Source organism: Carlito syrichta, unplaced genomic scaffold (genome assembly GCF_000164805.1).
Source record: "Carlito syrichta isolate Samal-C Ts95f unplaced genomic scaffold, Tarsius_syrichta-2.0.1 Scaffold85031, whole genome shotgun sequence".
Taxonomy (NCBI): Eukaryota; Metazoa; Chordata; class Mammalia; order Primates; family Tarsiidae; genus Carlito; species Carlito syrichta.
The window spans coordinates 25,485-52,195 of record NW_007029127.1 but is presented as its reverse complement, the minus strand read 5'-3'; the positions used below and the strand labels follow the sequence as shown (position 1 = coordinate 52,195).

The window sequence follows — 26,711 nt, the reverse complement described above, 5'->3', positions numbered from 1 at the left end:
CACTCACCTCAGCCTCCCAAAGGTGCAGGATTACAGGCTGAGCCTCCGAGCCCGGCTCATTTCTTAAAGAAAATACATCTCTCTGGGAGATGAAGCAAACAGAAGTCCTCTTCCAAAGCACACCGATCTCTTTTGCTCCCCCAAATCATCTTGACAGAGAGGTAGTAGTTGGTCGTTTTCAGTATATTAATAGCAAACCGCAAGTTAGTAACTACGTACTTTAATCTTCAACATTCACAATTGCACAATATATCATCAATCAGTTAAATAATACATGCCAATTAACCTAATGAAGAAATTAGTAAAGTAAAATGTTAAAAGCAATACCTGGAACATGTAAAAAATGCCTGATGGTAACATTTAACACACAAAGCGTGAAGTTGGAACAGGCCTTCTGAACAGCGTTATTTAAAATCCACACAAACAGGGCACAGCACTATGGAGAAATACACATAAAGAATTTCAGCCTGCCAGACCTCTCAGGCAAATCCACAGCAGTTCTAACAGGCTTGGCTAACCTGGCTTTCCACAACACACAGGGGTTTCTGACACCCCAGTGCTGTCTGATGGGAACGCAGAATTGAACAAAGAGGTGCTACCACTTACTTTCAAAACAGAATTGGGTGGGGGGGTCTAAACTCCTGACTAGTCAACTTAAAAATGGCAAAACCAGATCTTTGTTACAGAGAAAAACATTTTTCCCTTAAAAATGTATGCATAAAAAATGGCTAAAAATCATCTCCATGCTAGGGGCAAGCTGAGTATGGAAAAATTTGCATTTTTCTATCTATGCTGTAAAGAAAATAAAAAGCCAGAACATTTTGGCATTAGCAAAGAGCTGAGCTGAGTTCTCAGGCAATAAATTTATGGGGGAACACGACAGCCTCCTCTTAAAGCTGTGTGTACGTTGGCTGCATTTTATACAAGATTCTCAAATCTTGTGGAAAACTGGGCTCAGCCTGACATCTGAACAATGTCTCTGGTTTGTTTGATTTCTAAAGCATCGGAAAATGTTGCACTTTGAAAATCAAGCAGAAAAGAATTAACACACTCTAAAACAGAACTGAGCTGAATCTGAAAGGTATTTTTCCATATGTCTCTATGAGATATTTATTAGGTTTACTTCTCTTACAAACACAGCCCCCATGCTGTGAATACTGTGTATGTGTGTGTGTGTGTGTGTGTGTGTGTGTGTGTGTGTGTTTTGGTGGCGAGAAAACAGTACCGTTAAGGCAAATCTTACCCAGCAGCAGCAACCAGCAGGACAGGCAATTTTCAGCTGGCTTTTCAGAAGCTGGTTGCCATGACACAGAGCACGATTTATTCCTTAGTCCCTTATCACAGCTGCGATCACAAACCATAAAAACGAACAAGGCTCTTTTCCTTTTCCATATGATTTCAGAGTTCCTCATCCTTCCCTGAGGCCTTTTGTTCCCCCAGAGTGGAATGAATGCCAGTCATCTAGCGATTCAGTGAACGCTGATTCAAAACGCCAGCCCAAACCAGCATCTACAATCACAACTTCCTAATCACAGCCCAGTCACGAGAATGAACAGCAGGCAGGAAAGTGCACCCATTACTCAGTTAGACCAGGACTGTGTTTCTGCGCAAGGGCTGGAGGGGTTGCAGGCTCTGACAAAGGACTTGGGAGTCCTCTCGCCTGCGTGTCCCCAGTTGTCTGACTGAGACTGTTATTTTCAAGTGGCTACAAGCTCTGCCCATCTGACACGGATTAGCCCAAGCCGGGCAATGGACGTTACACCTGGTATGCCGACTGCAAGCGAGGGACCTCCTTGGTGGGCTTCGCGGGGTTCTCAGTATAGGCCTGGACAATCACCAGGGCTGATCCACGAAAGCGCCCCCGCCCCTGCCCCACGCCCCACCAGCAGGAATGTTCAGGACGTGTAGAGTTGCTTCCTAGGTCTCAGGTCTCAGTCTCGAGAGATGCCCACAGGCACCAGCCCCAGGCTCGCAGAGCACCGGGACCCGGCTCATCCGCACCCATGGGGACAGCTTCTCAGGCAAGCCCACCTGGAGACTCCTTCATGAAATCGAGAAAGTGAATGAGAACACTGGCTAGAAAGAACACACCAGACTGAAGCATTTACAAACAACACAGGATACAGACCAAGCTGGACCTTATTGAAAAAAGAAAAAAACTCCTTAAATGTGAGATTCTTTTCTCCTATTCAGTTTCAAAAGACTTTAATACTCTGGGAGCAGAAGCAAGGACGCTAGCGCCTGTTGTGCTCTGGTTTCTATGGTCACATGTCAAATCCTCCTCGAGCTGGCTGTGGGGAAAGGGAAGGGGACCTATCCCACAGGGCACATGCTTTCTTCTGCAGCAGTTTCTGAAAATGACCAACTTGGGAACTGATCTGGGGTTCCAAGAAGAGGAAGAACCTTTATTTGACTGAAGGAGACAAGTCTTTACTTCCAGGGTTTGCCTTGTGGGTGGCCACTGCCGAGGGCGCGGGGGTCCGAGTGGCTGGTGGGGCCCCCGGCGGGCAGGCTCTGACCGCTGCGGCTACCAGGCGCCTTGGAGTCTCTTCCCGAGGAGTTCGCTTGGTTCAGCTGGCCTGAAGGGAGTGAGAAAGTGAGGGCAGAAATGCAGGATGATTCCAGGGACAACCTGCCAAGCATACGTTTAAGCGAATGGAGCCCTAGTCTGCGAGCATATTTAAGTGAAGGGAGCCCTGTGTACCATCTATGTGAGGCCAGTGATGACCCACTCCTAGGCTTGAAGGTGGGGCGGGGCAGGGCAGAGGGAAACTCAGATCCCCTCTCTTCTTTCCTCTCCATTATCCCCAGTAGACCTTGTCCGTCCTTCCTTCGTTGATAGCAGGGTGAGGAGTGATCAGAGGGAAGAGAACACAGTATAAAGAGAGTCATGCAGGAAGATGATCCCTGGAGGCTCTCAGAGGTGGCCTAAATGTACCCAGAAACAGCAGGAGGAAACGAGAACTTTCCAAGAAGGATCTGAATACCTCACACTCAGCTTAACTTTGCCTGAGATGTTCATTTTGATAAAACCTCTTCTCTGTGCTCCACTCCTAATTCTTGCCACATCTGAGATGCCCTTCACTGCCCCCCAGTGCCTGTACCTCCCAACACACACACACACACACACACACACACACACACACACCCTTTAAGAAACTGAATATAAGAGATGAAGCTTTTCATACAACAAGGATGTTCAAAGCTGCAGATCTCAAGCTCCACAGAAAACATTATCTTTAAAGGTCAAAATCTCTTACTAGGATTGTTTACAGGACCCTGGTCCTCTTCCAGATAATACTCTATCTTTTTCAAGTCTTCTGGTGTAAATCTCCACTTGTTCTCTGCTGGTGGGGGCAGCACTTTGGGGCTGGACCGCTTCCGGGTAGAACCAGGTAGAAGGGCCTGCTGGCACGATGCTGGCAGGGACCCAGTAATCAGTCCTTCTGGGAACTTCTGAGCTAAGACTTTTAGACCTAGGTTTAGAACAGCATCAGAAACAACAGCATTAACAGAGCAAGACCCTGCCAAACCTGGAAAGAAGTCTGCATGTCTTCTAACCTTTGGTCACCAAGTTGGGGCCAAGATAAGGATGTGAAATCTTTCTTAACTCTTTCACCATTAAGCAGATTATACCAAAAAATGTCGGTTGATACATGGATTCTGAGAACTCCACGAGAAATCCTTTTGCTCAAGCCTTCAGCATCAGGGCTTTCTTACAGAGTCCTGAAGCAACACCATTATCTTAGGAATTAAAAACATGTGCTGATGGAGCCAGGACGTTTGACTTAACTCCCAGCCCTTCTGGCCAGCGTGGCTTTCTCTCTTTCCAGGACACTCACTGCTGAGCCTGGAGAAGAACTTGGTAATGGGGTGGGGCTGAAGGCCTGTGAACTCAAACTTCTGCCTGTTGAGTCCCGGGCAGGATGCGGCCTCACTCACCTCCGGAGAGCATGAAGAGGTTCTCGAATCCCCGCTCACACATGGTGGTGGCTGCCTGGCTGGCCAGCCTCTCGTCGTCATCGTACAGAATGATGATCTTGCCGTGGGCGTTTTTCTAAGAGCAGGGGAGTTAAGGTTCCAGGCACTGAGCTGAGGGCCCTGGGCTGTAAGAAACCCCGGGAGTAAAGGCAGCCAAGGCCCACCCCCCATACCCTCTGAGTTCCAGGTACGTGGCAGGGACGCATCTCAACCATCACATCAGCAGGGGTAGGACTGTGTCCTGTCCTAGGAGCCACACATGCTGCAGCCTTTCCTTTACAGACTCTTGCTACCACGCTCCAAGACAGCACCAGTTACAGACTTCATAACCGTTAGCTCTCTTATTCCTACAATCCTGGAAAGTAAGTATCACAATCCCCATTTTACAGGTGAGGACAGAGAAAAACGATGTCGGATGTGTCCACTGAAACCTTATTTTAATAGTAAAAACATGGGTGCCACCTAGAAGTCCAAAGTGGAGAAATGGCTGGTAAATCACAGTAAAGCTGAAGATGGGACATTATGTGTGTAGCCTGGGGAAACACATTTTAATATGAACTGAAAAATGCAGGGCACTAAATCACATATACAGCAAGATTTCAACTCTGCAAAAAAAAAAAAAATGGAAGACAGTCTGGAATAAAATATGCCAATAATGCAATAGGAGATATTGTCCAATTGTGTGATTATAAAGAGATTTCGATTTTTCTTTTTATATTTTCCAGTATTTAAATTACTTTCTACTTGTATAATTTTTATGAATGCGCAAATTAAACTTTTAAGAAGAAAAAAAGTAAAATAGAAAAGAAAAAAATTTTTATTTACTTATTTATTTATTTATTTATTTATTTATTTTTTTGAGCTGGAATCTCACTCTGTCGCCCAGACTGGAGTGCAGTGGCTGCTCCCGGCCACCGCAGACTTGACCTTCTGGGCTCCGGCAATCCTTCCGCCTCAGCCTTCCGAGTAGCCGGAATTACAGGCGTGCGCTACCACGCCCGGCTGATTTTTTGATTTATTGTAGAGATGAGGTCTCGCTGCCCAGGCGGGTCTCGAACCCGCGGGCTCAGGCAATCCACTCACCTCAGCCTCCCAAAGGCACGGGATTACAGGCTCAGTCATCGAGCCCGGCTTATTTATTTATTTTTGAGTTGGAGTCTCACTCTGTCGCCCAGGCTGGAGTGTAGTGGCACACTCTCGGCCACCCCGCCGGACTCAGGTAATCCTTCTGCCTCAGCCTTCCAAGTAGCTGGAACTACAGGCATGTGCTACCACGCCTGGCTAATTTTTTAATTTATTGTAGAGATGAAGTCTCTCCAAGTTGCCCAGGCTGGTCTTGAACCTGTGGAGGCTCAGGCAATCCTCTCACCTCGGGCTCCCAAAGTGCTGGTATTACAGGCTTGAGCCACTGTGCCCGGCCAAAAATTTACTTCTTAAGCTCTACCTGGGAAAGCTTTCCAGGGGAAAACAACCTTAGGAGTAGCTCAGTGGGTCCTGACTCTTCACTAGCACAGTAGGGCTGGGAAGCACCACCCTAACCGAGTCAGATTCTCAGCAACAGCTAGGAATCCAAGCCTAAAACACGCCACGCTGACCAGCATTGCAGGTCCTTCACAGGCTTCCCACCAGGAGCACAATTCATGATAACTTTGCTTCTTACAGTCCTCACACCACCCAGCTCCTTACAATGCAACAAAGGATACATATTCAAGAATATCATTTGAGAAAGGGTTCATTGTCCTGGACAGAGTTGCAATTGGGTAACTGTAAGCTGCAAAGGAAGGAAAGCTTGGGAAGGCTGTGGCTCTCTCAGCAAGCTCTGGCCCCAATTCCCTGCTGGTTGAAACTCTAAGAGTTAAATACATTTTCAAAAATCAACGAGCCATAAACCTAAATAATTTTGTGAAAGAAAAGAAACAGGATGCTGCAAACACAATAGAAAGCTTCCCTCCACTGCGTCTGCTGACCATCTGAGAACACCATATTCCTTCAGTGCAGGCTGGGGCCAACCCTACAGGTTTCCAGAATGGAACCCACTAACTCGTGGTCTCCTCATCCGCTGCCCACGGCTGTGGCCCCGACCTGCCTGGACTGATGAGCAGGTGCTGCTCCTGAGAGTGGGGCCCCTGTGAGCCTTCGGCTTACCTCCAACGATGTGGCACTGCTGGTAAGATTCTCTATCACGCACATCGAGCAGTAGGAAGGGGCAGTCAGGATAAGGCCTGTCTTTGGTGCTGGGCTCTGCCTTCTTCACCGGCCCTTTGTCGAGGTCCAGTTCCCCAACCCCACTGATGACGCTGCAAGTGAAAACGGAGGCCAGCACACACTGGTCAAGGGCTAGTGGTCAAGGGTCAACTACATTTCTTTAGAATAGTGAGATTTAGGTTTTAGAATTTATATTTTCCAGTATTTAAATGACTTTCTACTTGTATAATTTTTATGAATGGAAAAAGTAAACTTTTTTTTTTGAGTTGGAGTCTTACTTTGTTGCCCAGGCTGGACTGCAGTGGCACTCTCACGGCCACCGCAGCCTCAACCTGCTGGGCTCAGGTGATCCTTCCGCCTCAGCCTTCCCACTACAGGAGCTTGCCACCATGCCCGGCTGGAACTACAGGAGTGTGCCATCATGCCCAGCTAATTTTTTGATTTACTGTAGAGACGAGGTCTCACCGTGTTGCCCAGGCTGGTCTTGAACCTGTGGGCTAAGGAAATCCTCTCACCCTGGCCTCCCAAAGTGCTGGGATTATAGGCATGAGCCACCGTGCCTGGCCAAAAATTAAACTTTTAAAAAGACAAATATTCAAACAGAAAAGAAAAAAATGTGCTTCTTAAGTGCTACTTGGGAAAGCATCCTAGGGAGAAAACACCTCTTAGGAGTAGCTCAGTGGGTCCTGACTCTTCACTAGCACAGTATGGCTGGGAAACACTGCCCTAAGAGTCGGGTCTTCTTGGTTTTCTTCTCTTTGATTCCACAAAACACGGTGTGTAACATAAAGTTGTGCTGTGTGTTGGGTCTGAATGCAGAATGTCTTTTCAAAAGATGCTTCAAAGAGAAAGGAAGATGGGAGTGGCATCTCAATTCTGCCTCTGAACACAGGACCCTGGGGATTCCTAGACCACCACGCCGGACCCTACAGAACAGACCCTCATGTCCTGCATGCCTCAGTGCATGTGAGATTGTCACAAGGCTGAGGGGGCGGGAGCTGGAGGGTACATGCTGCCTCCAGCAGGGGGTAGTGTCGGGAGAACAAAGGGGGGTGGTTAGTCCAGTGGAATCTGGAGGAGGGTGAGCCGGCAGAATAAGGGGGAAGGAATACGAAAATTCCCAGGCCTGGGAAAAATGGAAGGTGTTTCTATGTTTATTGTGCATAACAGAAAGTCACAATAATGCTTCACCATTTCATACATGTAGTCACTGACCCAACCACTGCAGTGATTTGGCTTCACCACTTCCAATAGTCATCGGTACTGACTTCTGTGTTACAGGTTACCATGTTGAGGTTGAAGAGCTTTTAGCTTTGACGGCATTCACAGAATGAGATAGAGGAGGAGCTGGGATTAAAATGAGGAAGCTTACTCCTACCGCTAACATTTCGGTTTCTAAAGCCAGCCATTAAAATCACTATACTTGGTTGCCATCTTCATAGGACAGGGAGAAAGTGGTAAAAACTCTCAGTTACTCTCCCATCGTAGCTAATCAAATTCTGCATTTAAATCCAACACACAGTACAACTCTATGATACACACTGCGTATTTTGTTGAATCAAGGAGAAGAAAATCCATCTGATGTGTAACTGGTTCCTTGGGGGACATCCTTCTGGGCTCTCCCTTCCTGAAAATCATTTTAGAGTCCTTTCACAAAGCAGTTATGCAGGAAGAATCACAATAGTGGCCTGGCGACAGTAACTGCTTCTCTAGTGGGACTGGTTTTGCAGCAGGGCTGTTTCACCCGTAGGAGGGAGAACATGTGATGAAGGTCAGGCCATCTCAGAATCAAGTCAATCCTTGTGAGAAAATGCTACATGGAATACAGTCCATGTAAATCCATGGAGTGAGCAGGCCTGTGCCTCAGGAGGAAGAGCAGAAAAAAAAAAAAAAAGAAATAACAGGAGGGACCAGCCATGTGCGGTCTCAGTCAAAGCCCAGTGCTGCTCCCACTTTCCTCTGTGCCTGTTGATGTCTGAGCACTCTGAGTGGCGCAGACCATTGCATCCTCCAAATCTGAAGAGGGCGCTTGCAAAGCTAAGCCCTAATAACAAACTCACTCCCGGGAAGAAGAGGAAGGGAACTGAGAAGGGCAAACGAACACACTCCAGTTCGAATGTCCTTATATTAACTCACGAGAATACTGGAAGATTCAGGGGGTGGCATATGTACAGAAAGAACAGCCAGGGGCTGGGAGGCAACGGAGGACTTTGCTACTGTCAGTTTTGTTTTTAAGTAGAGCAGAACTCTGAAAGTGGTCTCTAGACTGGACTGAAGGTGGGTTCGCGCACCTCTGAAGGGTGGAGCGGCTGGAGTCCCCTGCTCCCGTGCTGTTTATGAACTGGACAGGGCTAGGCGGCTGCTCCTCTGGGCTCCCTTTCCCATTGGTCCTGGCAGTGATTTCTGCATCAGGGTCTGAGGTTGCAGAAATATTGTCTAAAATTTGCAAATAAACAAATAAAATATTTACTTGTTAGGCAGTTCCACTGAAATGAAGTCAAGAAAAGGAAATCTTCAGAATGTGGTGGATCCCAGGAGTCCCCAAGACGCTTCTGGGGGTCTACAAGGTGAAAACTACTTTCATTGGAAGCTGTTTGTCTTTTTGACTGTGTTGACGCTTGCTTGCACTGATGGGGCAAAGAAATAGTAAATACGACTGCCGACACCTGAGCAGAATCAGGAGTGGCACTGAGCTGGATTAGCAGTCATCACGCCCCACAGGAACCATGGCAGTCACAGGAAGAACAGGTCCCTGGAAAGGCAGCAGCCATGAGTAGTTTTGTGAATCCCACCATGACATGAGTACCCGCCTTCTCCATGTGGTGCAATGGCAGTCCATGGACAGTTACGTCTGTCACAGACCAACTGACACGGTTAGCCCAAGGGAAGGCACCAGTGTGACTGCGGGTCATAAGCTGAACCAGTCACTTCTGCCAGGCACACCAGCCTTATTTGGAGGAAAACTGACAGAAAAACTACAGTTACTTAGATGTGTGTATCTGGCAGACATTTTCTCAAAAATGAACTAAGTGGGCCTGTCATTTCTAGGAAAATACCTGATGGTATTTGGTGCCAATGATAACATTTTGAGCAACACTCAAAATTCTGGAAACTGTATTTGTCATCAGGAGCTGAAGGAACTGCTTCCCCATACTTTGAGTTTTCTGATAAATAGATGGGGAGATTCATATCTGTGAATTTTTTGATGGGGTATAATGAAATGTGTGAACATCGGAGATTTCTGTAACTCAGCGAGTCAATATTTTCCAAATGACCAATGCACAATGCCATAAAATCATGCTCAGGTAAAGGACTCATTCAAAGTTTGAGGCAGTTCCACTGGAACTGGCTGAGTTTAAAGCAATAGGATGGAAGGTCACTGGCTCGGCTGCAGATTCTACACAACTAATCTTTAGGGAACTACCAGTCATCAAGTTTTGTGGCATATTAAAGACAAATATCCACAATGACCTGGCAAAGCTACTGAAACGCTCCTCCCTTTTCCAGTATGGGTCTGTGTTTGCTGATTTTCTTCATATACTTCCAGCCCAGACAGCAGCAACAGGCTAAATGCAAAAGCTGAGGTGAGAACCAGCTGGCTCTTGTTAAACCAGACATTAAAGAGATTTAAAAATAGGTAAAACAATGACATTCCCAGTAAAACGTTATTTTGGAAATAAAGCTATTTTTCATACAAATGTTATTTATGTTTTTAATGGGTTATTATTAAGTGAAATAATACATATTGTTTATGTTCTCATTTTAAAATGTCAATATACTAAATTTTTTTTTTTGAAAGTAGGATTTATTGAGGGGACAGAAAAGCTTCCACAGTGGGAGGGGACCCCAAGGGGTTGCCCAATACACTAAATATTAATAGATATAATGCACATAAACCAGAGCTCTTTGGGGTCCTCAATAATTTTTAAGAGAGTGTAGGGAGACAGGAACACAATAAGTTTGAGAACTTGCTGCTTTCATCAATACAATGAGAGAAGAAATTAAAATAGGAAGGCTAATAATTAAGGAGGATATGAAATTTTAATTTGCACATGACATGATAATATACCTAGAAACTTCGAAAGAATACTATGAGAATAAGGGCAATAAATATATGGTTAAATTAAAAATACTATAAACAAAATATTTTTCATATATACCAATTAAAAACATGAGTCAGGTATGGTGGCTCATGCCTGTAATCCCAGCACTTTGGGAGGCCAAGGTGGGAGAACTGCTTAAGCAGGGGTTTGAGACCAGCCTAGGCAACATAGCAAGACCTAGTCTCTACAAAAAAATAAGAAAATTAGTCAGGCCTGGTGGCACTATAGTCCCAGCTTCTTGAGAGGCTGAGGTGGAAAGACTGCCCAAGTCCAGCAGGTTGAGGCTGTGGTGAGCCATGATGGTGCCCCTGCACTCCAGCCTGGGAATGGAGTGAGACTCTGACTCAAAACCAAAACAAAACATGAAAAAAATCTCATGCACAGTAACAAATGCAGCTATAAAATTACTCTCCTAAAAGTAAACCTAAAACAAATGTAAAGAACCTATGAAAATTTATACATCCTTTATTAAATCCTTTATAGGACTTATAACAATTTTATCTGGAGGCCTTAAAGAAGACCTCAAAGAGCTGGGCTCAGTGGCTCAGCCTGTAATCCTGTGCCTTTGGGAGGCTGAGGTGAGTGGACTGCCTGAGCCCGCGGTTCGAGACCCGCCTGGGCAACTTGGCGAGACCTCATCTCTACAATAAATCAAAAATGAGCCGGGCATGGTAGCGCGCACCTGTAGTTCCAGCTACTTGGAAGGCTGAGGCAGAAGGATCGCCGGAGCCCAGCAGGTCGAGGCTGCGGTGGCCAGGAGCGGCCACTGCACTCTAGTCTGGGTGACAGAGTGAGACTCCAACTCAAAAAAAAATAAAATAAAATAAAAAAGAAGACCTCAAGGAAGAGAGGTCTCCCTGCACATTCCTGATTGGGCACCTAAAACTCTAATGATGTTCATCCTTTCCAAGTTTAATTTTTAACCTTAGTGCTAATCCCAATGGAGTCTTTAAAAATCTGGACAGATTTTAAAGATAAGAAGAGTAGGCCAGGCTCAGTGGCTCAGCCTGTAATCCCAGCACTTTGGGAGGCCCACCCGGGCAACTTGGCGAGACCTCGTCTCCACAATAAATGAAAAATTAGCCAGGAGTGGTAGCACGTGCCTGTAGTTCTGGTTGCTTGGAAGGCTGAGGTGGAAGGATCACTAGAGCCCAGTGGGTTGACGCTGGGGTGGCTGTGAGTGTGACACTGCACTCCAGCCTGGGTGACAGAGTGAGACTCCAACTCAAAAAAAAAAAAGAACAAATACATATATGTGTATATTGTATACACACACACAGACACACACACACACACACAAATAAAACTAAGGGTAGCGAAGAATCTGCCTTCGCCAATAGTAACAGTCATGACATATATTAAAGGCAAAAGGTCAGAACAGTACAGAACTACAACCAGGACACCGGTTGTAACAGAGAACAAGGAAACAAACCCTAGAATAGAAACAAAAAGGTAACACACCCACATCACAAGTCAGTGGTCAAAGGGAGACCTGTTGAGTAAATGATGCTGGGACTATGCCTCAACTATCTGGAAGCATCTAATTTAGATCATCACCTCACATCATATACCAAACTACATAACAGATAGTTCAAATGTAAAAATGTAATAAATAAATGAGGTAATAGAAGAAAATTCAGGTAAATAATTTACCTTATTTCTAATTTTATTATTCTAAAACAATAAAAGAAAGCACAACAGTAAAGGTTAATAGATTTGATCATGTAAAAATGCAACTTCATGTATGTCAAAAACCAACACAAAGAAAATGAAAAGGTGAATAACAAATTAGGAAACAAATCTGTAACACATATGAATGACAAAAGGTTAATATATTTAATTTATAGTTTAAAAAAAATTAGTAGCTCCTTTCTTTTTCTTCTGAGACAGGCTCTTGCCCCAGGCAGGAGAGCAATAATGCAATCAGAGCTCACTGTAGCCTGGAACTCCTAGGCTCAAGAGAATCTTCTGCTTTAGTCTCCTGAGTGGCCAGGACTACAGGTTTGTACCACTGTGCACAGTTAATTTTGTTTCTTATTTTTTGTAGTGATGGGGTCTTGCTCTGTTGCCCAGACTAGTCTCCTGGATTCAAGCAAATCTCCTGCCTTGGCCTCCCAGCACTACAGGTGTGAGCCACCACATCTGGCCTTTTCAGTAGCTCTGAAATATAATTTGCACAGAGTAAAAATGTAACAGGGTCAGGTGCAGCAGGTTAAAACTGCTAATCTGGAAAGGAAGCATTGTTCCCACTTGTGACCTGAAGGCCCTCATGCCTCCTTTCTGGGGGATCCGCTTTCATATGTTTACGTCTCCTTCCAGGAGTGCAACAACCATATGCTTTGGCATATATTTTGTTTCATCTCCTTTTACATATCCAGGAGAATTCTACTCATATTGTTTGGAAACTGTTCCAAATAATCAAGTAAGAATTTCTCTCATTCATTTTGAAGGTTGCATTGGTTCCATCGCATAAGGATATCACAATTACTCAGAGCTTTTCCAAACCAATAAAAGAAAAAAGATGAACTTCCTACTAGAAAAATGGGAAAGGGCATGTCGTGTCCTTAAAACAAAACACGTATGACACAACCAGTAAAAACACACACACAGCTCAATCTCACTATTAGAAGAAATTAAAACTATTAGATACTATTTTTCATCTATCAAATTGGCATATATTTATTAAAATAATAATTATTCAGCACTGGCTAGGATGGGGAGAAACAAGTCTTTTCATTCACTCTTGGTGGGAATGCAAACAGGTCTTCCCTGAGTGTGGAAGTCAGGACCGAGCATCTACAATGGTTCCACCCTGGGCCTGTCTGCAGTAATTTATCTTCAGGAAATAATCAGAATCATAGGAACATTTACACATACACACACAGAATTATTTTTAAAAAGTGAAAAATCAGAAGAAACTGTAATGCCTGGCAACAGGAAAAGAATTAAATTATGGTATAGCCAAAGGGTAGACATTATAGACAACACAATCTTTACAATTATGCTTGTGAAGTCTATCTATAGAAAAGTATGCATGAAAAAATGTTAATTAAAAACAACACAGTACAAAATTACACACAAAGAGTATAGATTTAATTAGGGTGAGGAGTTAATGGGAAAGGTGGACCCAAATATTAACAGTGACCATTAGTTATTTAATTTTCTTCTCTATATATTTTTTGCTGTTTTCTAACTTACTAGAAATGTACTACACACAAACAGTATAGATTTAATTGGGATGAGGAGTTAATGGGAAAGGTGGACCCAAATATTAACAATGACCAATAGTTATTTTTCTTTTTTACATATTTTTTTGCTGTTTTCTAACTTACTAGAAAAATACTTTTAAGTCAGGAAAAAGCGACAAATATTATAAAAGATGTTTGTGTTCCTTCAGAGATAGCCAATATACATACAGATACAATCTGTTCTACAGCATTCCTGAGTGAGTTATTATCTGTGTAGAGCACTAGAAAAACCCTAATATCACTCACACATTATGGTGTCCTACTTTACAAGAGCCCATTTTGTTGTGCAAATTCATCTCAGAAGAGAAAACTGCATGTGCCCATATGTTCTGGGGCTGTGATCTCAACATGGAGGACCAGGCTAGGTGCTTATGTAACCCGGTGAGAATCAGGGCACATTCATGAGGAGATGCAATTCTCTCTGTGACAAAGAGCCCTTCTTTCTCTGCTGTGTGAGAGGCATCTGTCAAAGATAAATTCCTGTCGTTTTCAGATTCTCTTTATCCTCCCAAACAAAACCCAGTCCAGGGAAATGACAGTCAAGTTGCACAAACCCAGTGTTCAGACTTCCTGAGAAACTTGTCTTGAAATCAGAAGTCAAATTCCTGACCTACATCAACCTTAACAAAACACATTCCTCTTCAGTAAACAGCCACGCACTGGTGGCTGGGTGCCTCAGGACGAAATGAGACCTTCCCTCTGTGGATTCCTTTCATGAGAGGACAATTATGAGGTTTTGTTTCCAACTTGGTATTTAGGAAAGGAGACCTGGAGCCTGCCTGTCTTCCTGGCCTTATCTTCGACCCAGAGCTCTCCTCCCTCAGGCCACAGCCAGACTGGGAGGTTTGAGTCCCAGCACCCTATATGCTTTCAGCTCCCAGCCTTTCTCAGGCTCTGCCCCTGCCTCAACGCCTCCTCCCGACTGGCACTGTGGAGTCCACCCCTACACAGCCCAGTTCTAGTGCCCTGGGGGAGCCGACCTAGGCCTCAGAACCGGAAGTGCCTTTCCTTCCTTGGAACCCCCATGACACCCACATCTCTCCCAGGGGTGCTTTTCAGGGCCCCTCAAGGGTGCCATTCTGCATATACACAGAAGGCAGACTGAGTCTGGGTCCACTCCTTACCAGCTGGATCACCTTGAGCAAGAAATTTCACCTCTGAGCTTGGGCTTCTCCTCTAAAGGGTCCCTTCCTTCTAGAGTTTTTGAGATGATCAAATAAGGAAACTCAGGTGAAGCCCTCACAAGAATGGCTTCCTTCCATCCACCCATCTTAAAACTCCAACACACATTAGTAATTTTGTGACGCCGTTTGGCCCACCCGGAACACCTGCACGTGCACAACGTTACCTCAAACTCCATGCAAGAAGGGCTGTTGTCTTCATTACCACAGTCTCATAGCACATTCTGTGCTCTGTGTATACACAGAATGCCAACATATATTTGTTGAAAAAGAGTAATTAGAACATTAAACACATCTGAAGCACTTAGAGCCAGAAAACCAGATGGCTTTTCCAAAGAAGTAAGAGTTCACAGTGAAAGCCCAGGCAGCGCTTTTCTGAGAGTAGCGGACTAATGACAGAGCTCGACATCAAAGCTGAGTCCCTGAGAACCGCAGAGGTGCGTGGGGAGCCCGGGGTCAGATGGCCAAGCCTTATCTTCCCCACATCCTCAGTCCTTATTACCTTCTAGCCTCTGAATCTCCTCAGCTGTCACTTGCAGTGTTTGATCAGAGAGGGAAGCAACTTGGATGACCTGAGAGAAAAAAGAATGCAATGTGTGGCGAGGCTCACATTTGTTTGTTTCTAAACAGAGGCGATTCTGTCTTGTACCAAAGATGAGGAGACAGCAGACATCAAAGGCCTCTTGTTTTAAGAAGCTGGTTGTCGGGTCTTCAACCGAAAACTGAATCTCAGGCCCCCTTTATTTTGCAGATGTGAACATTCCAGAAAAAAAAGATGCATTTAAGACACTACATGGTAAATTTAAAAGACCAAAAGGATAATTTAGGACAAGGAACATGAATAAGAGTTTAAAATGTCATCTGTATATATTCTGGTCCCAGCATACATTATTTCTCGAAAACGCAATAACGACCTGCAATAACAGAATAGTATCAGCAATTCTCCACACAATAAAGAAAAAATATAATAATGAATACGGTGATTACAGTATTTTACACCTCTATATAGTGTTCTCATTTATTTATTTGAGTCAGGGTCTCACTCTGTTGCCCAGGCTAGAGTGAAGTGGCACCACACCATCACGACTCACTGCAGCTTTGCCCTTTGGGGATCAGGTGATCTTTCTGCCTCAGTCCCCTGAGTAGCTGGGATTACAGGTGCACATCACCATGCTTGGCTAATGATTTTAATTTTTTTGTAGGGATGAGGGTTTGCTATGTTACCCAGACTGGTCTTGCACTCCTGGGCTCCAGGATTCCTCCCTCCTTGGCCTCCCAAAGAGCTGGGATGGCAGATGAGAGCCACCACATCCAACCAAGTAGTCATTTTTAATGCACTTTTCAGTCCTCAGTTCATAAGACCCAAGATTCAATTTGCGTTACGCCAATGAAACTCATGTTTACGGACTGGAGAGATGCCTTCCCATAATTTTTCAATGAAAGAAAAAAGTGACTTGCCCAAAATGACAAAACAGCTGACAGTAGGGACAATTTGGAAAAGAGCTCAGTTAGGTGTGGTGGTTCACATCTGCAATCCCAGTACTTTGGGAGGCCAAGGCAGGAGATCACTTGAGGCCAGGCATTTAAGACCAGCCTGGGCAACATAGCGAGACTCCAGTTTTTAATGAAAAAATAAAAAACAAAATTAAAAAAAGAGCTAAGTCAAAGAAAAATGAAAATCACTTGGCTTCCACAGAGAAAAGTATTGAAACAATCCAGGATCCAGAATTCTAGAAATTTTTTTCATGGTCACACTGGTAAATGTCAGAATTCCAGATTTTGAATATTTAATTAAAAGCATAATGGAAAATTATTTGCTTTGACATAAATTTAATGAATCAAAAATAGAAGGCAGGGCAACCTCCTCGGGTCCTCTCCTGTTGTGGGAGCTTTTCTGTCCTCTTAATAAAATCCTGCTTTTTCAAAAAAAAATAGAACGCATATTTACCTTATCAGTTCTTATCAAAGAAGAGAGAAGAATTTCTTATCATCTTTGTGTGGACACACACACAACACACCAATCAATCCTCCCACAGGTGAAATGCATACAAAGAATCAAAAGAAACTTCTCTGCAAACATTCCCTAGAGTTGAATTTAGAAATACTGACATAAAGCATACAAATTAGACAGTCTTTAACTTCAACGGAAAGATCATTAACTCACCAACTGAGCAAAAGTTGTAACTTTTAGCCTCTTGAAAAGTTCATCTTTTCTGTATCTATAATCTGAAAAACAGGATAGGTCAAATATTTATCTAAATTTATTTTGCTTTCTTAGAGCTATTCTTTCCAGACATCTCAAGTTATTTATATGCTTTCACATTTGAGCCTTGCAATATCTAAAATCAGGTAGGGCAGGCAGTATTATCATCACTTCCATTTTTTCCCCTTTGTTTTGTCATCAGGAAGCTTAAAGTGGAATTTATAAGCCACCTTTTTGTGTCAGCGACTTTAGCCCTTGCCTTGTTAGTCTGCTGTTTTCCTTTGCCTAGGCCGTCTGCACCTTGGCCATATTGTATTGCATGCATTTTTGTAAGCTGCCTCAAACTCTTTTCAGAACAAAGCAGGGAGCAAACATCTCATTTTACAGATGAGGACAGAGACCCAGAGAAGCGGAGTTGTTTCAGGTCAAACAGCTGGCAAGACGTTCACACTCCCCTTTTCTGACTCCAGCTTGAGAAGACGGCAGCTGCAGACACAGGCAGCACTTGCTGGGTACAGAGTTAGGAGGGGCCTGACCAGCTCTGGGGATGGTTTCTCCTCAGCTTGACTTCAGCAAAAACTAACCTACTCAGTGCTGAAAGACGAACTCTGTGGCACTGCGAGGTGAAGATGCTTAACACCACTGAACTGCACACTTAAACGTGGTGAGTGTGGTGCATTTTATGTTGTGTGTTTCCGACAATTAAAAAACAATAAAAGCCAACCTAAAGCATCAATATTTACTCAGTGCTACCTTTACAGTTGAGATGAAAGTCTACATTTGTGTTAAGAATGCTCCATATCACAATAAACAATTGCTAAATGCAGAGCCTAATCACTTCATCTTGCATCCATCCCATAGAGGCACGCTAAAGGTTAGCCTCCTGGAACTTCTCTGAAGACAACTGCCGATTCTGACCGGGCTTCAGTGTTGACCTCTGCCCACCCCTATCCTTCCTCCTCTTTTATAGTAGTTGGTGCCCAAGACTCCTTGAATACTGCCTCATTATTTCAAAATTATCAAAGGATAGTTGGATAATTGCTATGGCCTTCGCAACATAAATGTCTCATAAACCAAGATTCCTGGCAACAAAGGAAAGGATTAAAGGTATTTAAGATTATTTACCTGGTGTTACTAATCATTTCCATGAATTTTCCAAAAACCCAGCACAGACCGGATGGTGACTTTGGAAGATAACACAATCCTGGTTTACCAAACACCTTAAGACTCAGAGTTGGGAAACGACACTATCTTAGAAACTAGCCTTTTGTAATACAGGAAGACTTTTTTCAAAAATAGGGAATTTCTAAAATGTTCAGTTCTAACATGTCTTAAAAAGAGCAATTTGGCTAGTAACAGACTGTTACTTCTAGAAAATTCTTAGAGATGCTTCTTCTAGATACAACAAAGTAGCAAACCTATATGCAATGGAACTTCTAAAACCTGCCAGGATGCAGGGGCTTTAAAAAGCACATCTGAACGACAACTGTGTTCCTCTCAACTGCCACCACCCTGCTCACCAAAAGCTACTTATGTAAATCAAAACAGCAATAAATCAGCCAGTGGCAACTGCCAACAGCTTTCAAGTCACTTGCGTTGTGACATTTATCCATTGATATTCTTTTCGTATGATTACATAGTCTGAAGCACTTTTAAGTATAAAATGTGCACTTTAAAGTCTCCTTTAGCTAAGCAGAGATTACCTTAAACAAACAAACAAACAAACAAACAAACAAACAAACAAAGACTGTGCTATACTCCAAGGCTTGGCATTTCTTCTGTTGCCTGCACAAGCACCAGAAGCCCCCTGCATATTTGAACCTGAACTCTACGTACCTGGTTCTGGTTTAGAAGGGCAGCCATCAGTGGGACTTTCTGACATTATTAGGCAGAGATAAAAGATCACACTGGATGTTTGCGGTTAAGTTTTAAATTTTGTAACAAGGGTGGCTTGGAAGGCTCTGTGAGTCCGTCCTTGCAAGAGCGAACAGAGCTTTAAGAATGGAGCTTCTGCCACTGGGGCTTCTCCCAAACTCCGTGTTGAGGACAAAGAATCCCAGCTTCAGATATGTTATCAAGGCCTGCTTCTCCAGTCAGTCTGGGGTCCAAGGCTGTGTCTCTCGAGTTACTGGAAGGACAGAGATCCGACTATCTAGGATGCTTCACAGAGTCCAGCTAGTGTCATCCAACCACCAGAAACCAAGAATAGGCTTTGTAAACTGTCAATAGACACAGAGCATCTATTTTCCCCAGGTAGAGTTGAAAGAATATTCAGATTACAAAGGATTTTGCATTTTCAGGGTTCTGTTGAAATGCGTTATTAGCAAAGGGAAGTTGGACTCATAGTGGAAGACAAATCAAAGGAAGTAACAGAACCAGGCTTGTGATTTCACAGCAAGACGCAGCATCTAAGGTAATCTGAGTGAAGTGATGCGTCTAGGGTGTCATGAGACAAGGGAACATTCTCCTCCCTTTCAACCCAAAAGATCACTCTCAACAGAAAATGGGGAAAGAGAAGGAAATACTTTCCAAAGTACAGATGTCAAACCAGAATCTAAAGTAATTCAGTCAGGGAATGGGCACTGAGTGTGTGAAACGGGGTGACAGGAACCTCCTGCTTGACCCAAAGGAGCCCACCACTCCTCCAGAGGAGAATGGACCAGTGTCTTCAGGGCTCCCTTCCAAGGACATTTCTTCTGAGAGGCAATCTCCATGCACAGCAGAGATATTAAAGAAACCACTTGTGCTTCTAAGAACTGTGTTAGATGAGGCTTTACCCATCTGGGTGGAATGGGACCTTTTTATGGGACAAGTTTCTAGCGAGGACATGTGAGCTCACGCTCGGCTACAAATAGATGGGAGGTGGAAGAGGCGACAAGCCAGCAAGCGGGCCAGTGGGACCCCACCTGCCTCGGACGTGATGAGGACGACGACAGGGACCGCTGGTGAGTAGAGTGGCTCTTTCTCACAATCTGAAGATCAACATATATTTTATGTATATTTTATATACGCTTCTGATAATGTAAAGTGTGTAAGAAGAAGACAGGGTGCCCTGCATTACAGCTTTGAATAAAAAAATCTGTAGCCGTGGCGCCCGAGTCAGCACAGAGCTGCCCCTGGTCCACATCTGTGTCTGGGGTTTCCCAGCACACGGCAATTCAAGAGGAACGTTTCATTTAAATTACAAAGTCTGCCATGTGAAAGAAATATATTCTGGTGTGTTCTGGTTCTGTGATCTTCTCTTCCGAGTCCTCAGCTGGGACCCAGCAGAGCACCTCTTCACTGACTTCAGCTGAACACCCCCCAGCACTGGGTTCTCTTATTTAGCAAATCCACCTTAGAAACAGACACTCCTACTTCTTCTTTAATTCTGGCCTGGAAATGTACATTTTATACCAGTTTTGGACACAGAAAGAAAAGTTACGCTTTTGTGCAAGGGTAATGCACTCTGTGACTTATCTTTTGTAGGTTAGCTTTTCAAAAGGATGTGGATGAAGTGTTATTTTTTAATTAAAAGAAAACAGACTGCAATGAAATGAGAATGCACAGCACTAAGGACAAGCTCCTTCTCATACCTCTAAGTCCTTCCTGAATACTCTCTAATTTATACTCACAAGAGGGTTATGAAGAGAGGTATGAGTACCCCTCTCCAGGTGCAAGGTGAGAAGATAGAAGAGTAAACACATTGAAGAGGGGCATGAAGATTGCAGTGCAATGAAGCTGGAAGCTTAGCCAGAGCTCGACCCACCACACCCCATCCACATTCCAACACCAGCATCTCCTACAGGATGTCAGTGGGGCAGGACTCAGGCCAACAGGTCACAGTCTTAGGGACTGACCAGGATGCACCCAGCGTCTCCCATCCTGTGAGCACCTGCTGGGCTCTGCACGAGTCAGCAGTAGAACATGGTTGTTGGTGACTAACCGACTTACAGAACAATCACCCAGTTCCATTTTCCCAAACCACCAACAGCGTTACTCACTTTTTTTAATCTCTTCAAGCTTCTCTGTGTATTTAGTCATACTGTTCCCTACAAAGAAAACAAGGATTTTAGATATGCTTTAATGGAAGAAAATAAGGCACACTGTAAAAGCAGAATGGAGACAAAGTACTCCCTAAGCTCTCCTATCCTGTTCCTTTGGGATTCTGGACAGCAGGCAAATGGGCCACACTAATAAAGAGTCTTTTGTTTTGTTTTTTTGAGTCTGAAGTCTCATTTTGTCACAATGCAGTGGCACACTCACGGCTAGAGCAGCCTCAACCTCCTAGGCTCAGGCAATCCTCCTGCCTCAGCAGCTGGGACTACAAGCGCATGCCACCACACCCAGTTAATTTTTTGATTTATTGTAGAGATGAGGTCTCACCTAGCTGCCCAGGCTGGTCTCAAACCCATGGGCTCAGGCAATCCTCTCAACTCGGCCTCCCAAAATGCTGGGATGAAGGCATGAGCCACTGCGTCTGGTCTGTAATTAGTCTTTTGGATAATCTAGCATTGTCAAAAGATAAGGAACAGAGGGAAATGTTTGGTCAAATGTGTAAGCTAGGATGTGTCCTCCTAAACATGTAGAACTCCCTGCAATAGATGATCATTTTCTATCCAATTTGTTGTTTTGTTGATGTGAGTCAAGGCTTTCCCCCTCCCTTTATCCTCCCCTAAAATCTTTTTGTGGGGAATACATACAGAGAAGGAGCAAGAAAGAAGCCATGTTCTTTGAATGTCTACAATGTGCCTTTGTGGCCACCCAGGCAGCCCTTTCCTCCCCTTCTTTGTGGCTCCTCTTCTTTTCTTTATGGTCTTCTGCGACTCACACTCATGTTGCAACCTGAACTGGACAACATTGTCTGCCACTGGTGTTCACCATGGGTGCAACTTGCTGAGAAGTAACAGCAGATCCCTCTTTGCAGAGAGCCCCAGCTTCATGTTTCATAGTCTGGTTCTGCAATGCTAGCTACTATCCAAGGTGTTTTGGAGGTCTGCAAGCTTTAAAAATGGGCTAGAACCATTCTGGGTTCAGAATGAATTAAATTCTAGCTTTCAGGGGCTATTATTTCTACTGGATGTACTTCAATTTGATTCAATTCAGCACAGCAACTCTAATTGGCACCTAAAAGATATGGTAAAAGGTACACATTCAACATAATTTCTCATTTCTAAAACTGTGCTCCTGGCCAGGCACAGTGCCTCATGTCTGCAATCCCAGCACTTTGGGAGGCTGAGGAGGGAGGACTGCTCGAGCCCAGGAGTTCAAAACTAGCCTGGGCAACATAGTGAGATCTCATCTCTACAAAAAGAAATTTAAAATTAGCTGGGCATGATGGGATACACATCTGTAGTCCCAGCTACTTGGGAGGCTGAAGTGAAAGGACCACCTGAGCCCAGGTCGAGGCTGTAGTGAGCTGTGATCATGCCACTGTATTCCAGTCTGGGGGACAGAGTGAGACATCAAACACAAAAAACAATATTAATAATAAAAATAAAATAAAACTGTGCTCCTAACTTTGTAAGCCTTGAGCAAATCTAGTCAGATTCAGTCCCAACTTCAGATAAAAGAAATGCATTCAATTAATGGCATGGACTGACATTTTCAATAGCTATTCTAAACTTTTCTTCATGTTTGGGTCAGAAGCAGAGTAAGAAAATCCTTGCTCTGAATCCCAAAATACATTTTCAAAAAACAACTTACTTCATTTGTTATTATTAAATCTGTACCATGAATTTATGATGCAATAAAAATCCTAAGACACACGTTCTCTGTATCCAGGACCAGAAGGGGGGGATCCAGTGCAGTCCTAGATCCAGACTGAGTCCTTCCAGAAGCTCAGAGAGAGATGAGAACAGTCAGGGCTATTCAGAAGGCCTGAGCCTCATCAAGAGAGACACTGAGTGAATACCAGAAGAGGCCCAGAGAGCATCAAAGTTCTCTTAGCATCCAAGAACAAGGCACAGTCTTTTCTGGGTTCTTCAGATGGCAGTCAACCCAAGATGTGACAGATTTTCAGAGCAGAAACCACAATATCCTTGTAGACACACTTTTATTTCCCCCAACTCTCAACTCAGGCATGGACTTGCCTGCCCAACACATGGGGGAAGAGGGCAAGTCAGTACACTGTTCAGCATCCCATGATCTTATTCTTAAAATATTTTACACAGGACAGGCATGGTGGTTCAAGCCTGTAATCCCAGCACTTTGGGAGGCCGAGGTGAGAGGACTGTCCAAGTCCACAGGTTTGAAAACAGCCTGGGCAACTTGGTGAGACCTCATCTCTATAATAAATCCAAGAATTAGCTGGGCATGGCAGTGCGTGCCTGTAATTCCAGCTACTTGGAAGGCCGAAGCAGAAGGATCGCCTGAGCTCAGTGGGTCGATGCTGGGGTGGCCGTGAGCAAGCCACTGCACTCCAGCCTGAGCGACAGAGTGAGACTCCAACTCAAAACAACAACAAAACTTTTACACAGTAGCTTTTGCTTATTGTTCCTGAGGCCCCCACAGTTGCATGTTGCTGATGTGGCAGGTACTTTCTTCTGGCTTAGGGAAGCCTCAGGCAGCCTAGGCAGAAAGCTGAGGGACAAGAAGGATTACTGGTTGTCCAGTGCTATGTTAGCAACAAAGCCAGGACCCCCATTCCCAGTCTCCCTGTTTCTAAAATGGCACCCCAAACACTCCACTTTATCCCATATCACTCAGGTTGTTTCAGGGCGTAGGCAACCCACAAGTGTAGAAGGTAGCATTTAGCTTCTACGTTACAACTAAGGCTGCGTCGTGGTAAGCACACAACTGATGACAAGGTATATGCGCAGGAAGTGTCACTGTCTTGATGGTGGCAGGTGGATTGTCTGAGGCCATGATTCCTTGGAAGATGGAAGGCAATATGCTTGGAAAACAACAGCCAGCCTTATTTACACAGCCTTTATTATTAAAACACTGTACTTCCAAACCACAGTGGTTTCTGCTAACCTTGTGTCTGCAATTCATTTCTCTATTAATTACGAACATTTCTGAATAATGACACAGCACTTCGTCTTGGACAGCCGGCCCTCGCAAGCATGCTGGGGCTGGCAAGTGTCATGCTACTGTTTGTTTTTCCCCTGAAAGGAGAAGGCAGAGAATCCCAGTCTTTTGCAGCTATACAAATACTGAGCAAAATTCAGAGCAAATCTGAGAGGACTGTTGATAAGAAGCTCTTTTCATTATAGACATCCGTGCTCTCCTAGAATGGGGAAGGAGGCTGGAGGATTCCGCATGGCTTCCCCTGGAGAGTGAGATGGCAGGTCGGCGGCACAAGTGTTCCTAGAGATGGTTTCAAAAGTGTGAGAAAGGGGTGGAGTGGGGGTGGGGAACACAACATCAATAAGAGTGCCTGATCTCAACCCATGCAAAGTGGGGGCCAAAGGGAGGCCCAAACTTTAACTGTACAATGTCCACTTGTATACCTAATCCTGAATTGGACCCCATATCTTTAAAATAAAATATATATTAAAAAATATATATATACATATCCATGCCCCAAAACTTCTCATGGTTGTTGAGAGGACCAAATTAAATGATGCATGCGAAAAAAAAAGAAGTGTGAGAAGCAGTGTTTAATCCCACTTTGTACATTGCTCATGTCTTAACTATGTGGTTTATCTTACTGTATCAAATTGCATCTGAAAATAGTTTTTAACTACCCTTTAAAAAGATGAAATGAATCAATTTCATAATTCACTGATTTATAAATATACCTTTGTTTTATACAAAAGGAGGGAGAAACCCAATTTTCAAAAACATTTGAAATCATACATTCCTGCCAGTTACATTTTCCTAGGTAAGACTTGGATTAAAAAGAATACCCATCAGTGGCTCGCCATTGCTGGCTGACAATGCTTCACCTCCCCGCACTAGCGCTGAAGACGCCACGGCCTCCCACATCTTCAACACTGCCTTAACTACCAAACCCTCCATCTCCCCTTGTCGACGGAATCATAACAGCTCGTCTGGCAGGAAGGGACCTTTCTTCCTCTGAACCTCTGCAGCTCTCAGCGTATCACTCACAAGGCAATTTATCACTGTATCCTCTTATCTGCCTAATTAGATGGAAAGCCAAAGGCTATTCAGGCCTCACACACTAGATGGAAAGCCAAAGGCTATTCAGGCCTCACACACATACACACACACACACACACACACACACTCTCTCTCTCTCTCTCACATGCTTCTTTAGTCTTTCTGTTATTTAGCAAAGGAGCCACTAAAAATGTTCACTGAATGAGATACATGATGAGTATTGAGTTATTTATATAATGAGTTCTTTTATAAGGCAAATAATCACATCCCGATTTGGTTTGAGTTTTTGCACATCGATTTTCTTTAACTATGCACAATTTGACTCACAGACAGCACACATTATATATACTACATATTTCATGCATATTGTTTCAGGACTTAGGCAACTTAGAAGTGTATCAGGTAGCCGGGCTCGGTGGCTCAGCCTGTAATCCCGCGCCTTTGGGAGGCTGAGGTGAGTGGATTGCCTGAGCCTGTGGGTTCGAGACCCGCCTGGGCAGGCGAGACCTCATCTCTACAATAAATCTAAAAGTCAGCCAGGCGTGGTAGCGCATGCCTATAATTCTGGCTACTTGGAAGGCTGAGAAGGATCGCCGGAGTCTAGCAGGTCGAGGCTGCGGTGGCCGGGAGCGGCCACTGCACTCCAGTCTGGGCAACAGAGTGAGACTCCGACTCAAAAAAAAAAAAAAAGGAATGTATCAGGTGGCATTTAGCTCCCACTTTGTTTACAACTAAAGTTGCAAAAGAAGATATATAACAAAAGTTTACAATTAAAATCAAGAGAAAGAAACAACCCAACTGCATCAACAGCGCTCTGCAGAGATGGAGTGTAAGCCACTAACTGAGTGACTCATTCATTAGATTTTTTCCAGTTTTCCTACAATTTGATATCATGGTTTTACTGAGCCAGTAAGAAAAGCAAGTGATTTTGAGCAGCAGTAATCTAGAGGGGGTAAGATTTATAAGGCACGAACTCCGTTGCTAAGAGACAAGTCCACAGCTTTATTTTTCTTCAATATTTCCCTCCTCTATGGAGAAGTTCTCTTGGCTCGGAGAAGCAGAAAGTGTGAAGAGAGGCACAGTGGTCCTTTGTTAACCTCAGTAAGTTTCACATGTGTAGAGTGTTTCCTGGCTTGTAAAAGCCTTTCACATACATTTCTTTCTTTGACATAAACAGAATTAAATACTAAATAAAAATGAGGAGTGCCTTGTCTGCAATAAGTTTGAGTGCTCATGATCATGGCTATTAGGGAATATTTAGGACAAGTAAAGACTGAAGAAGAAAAGAGGAATGACTAGTTTATCTAGATATGATAAAAGGAAGGTGAATTTCTAAAAAAAACAAAAATAAGGCTAGAAAAGACTGAGTAGAGAAAGTCTACAGAATTTCAAAAAGCTAAATGTGAACTTAGACTGAATACAGCTTGCAATAAGAGGACAGCACAGCCCACGGAAGAGTGCTGGGGACTCAGAGGGAGAGCCCCACGGTTTGGAAAGTGTCTCTTCATCAGCCTGCTTGAGAACACACAAGAACCCTGTGGTGGAGATGGAACAAAATGCCGGCAGGGGTTTCATCAGAAGCGAAATCCATTCCCGGCACAGCCTGGCAAGCTGGGAAGCTGGTAAGATACACTCAGGCACCTATGGAACAAAAGAAAGACTGAAGTTCAAAACGGTCCGAGGTTTCTAGTTGGGGCTGCACATCAGTGTTCGAGTCTATATGATGGTAGAGTCAGAAATACAG

At 44.0% G+C, this 26,711-nt stretch overlaps 1 protein-coding gene across 1 annotated transcript; it reads right to left on the bottom strand.

Annotated features, from left to right (window-relative positions):
- Positions 1-204: 204 nt before the first annotated feature.
- On the bottom strand, positions 205-20,956 carry CEP41 (centrosomal protein 41). The gene is made up of 9 exons (XM_021711650.1): positions 20,905-20,956; positions 16,883-16,944; positions 15,221-15,290; positions 8,478-8,622; positions 6,127-6,278; positions 5,685-5,752; positions 3,943-4,057; positions 3,261-3,476; positions 205-2,579 (listed from the first exon to the last, which is right to left on the bottom strand). The coding sequence occupies exons 1-9, from the start codon at positions 20,942-20,944 to the stop codon at positions 2,431-2,433; spliced, it is 1,017 nt and encodes a 338-aa protein (XP_021567325.1). The 5' UTR covers positions 20,945-20,956; the 3' UTR covers positions 205-2,430.
- Positions 20,957-26,711: the final 5,755 nt, after the last annotated feature.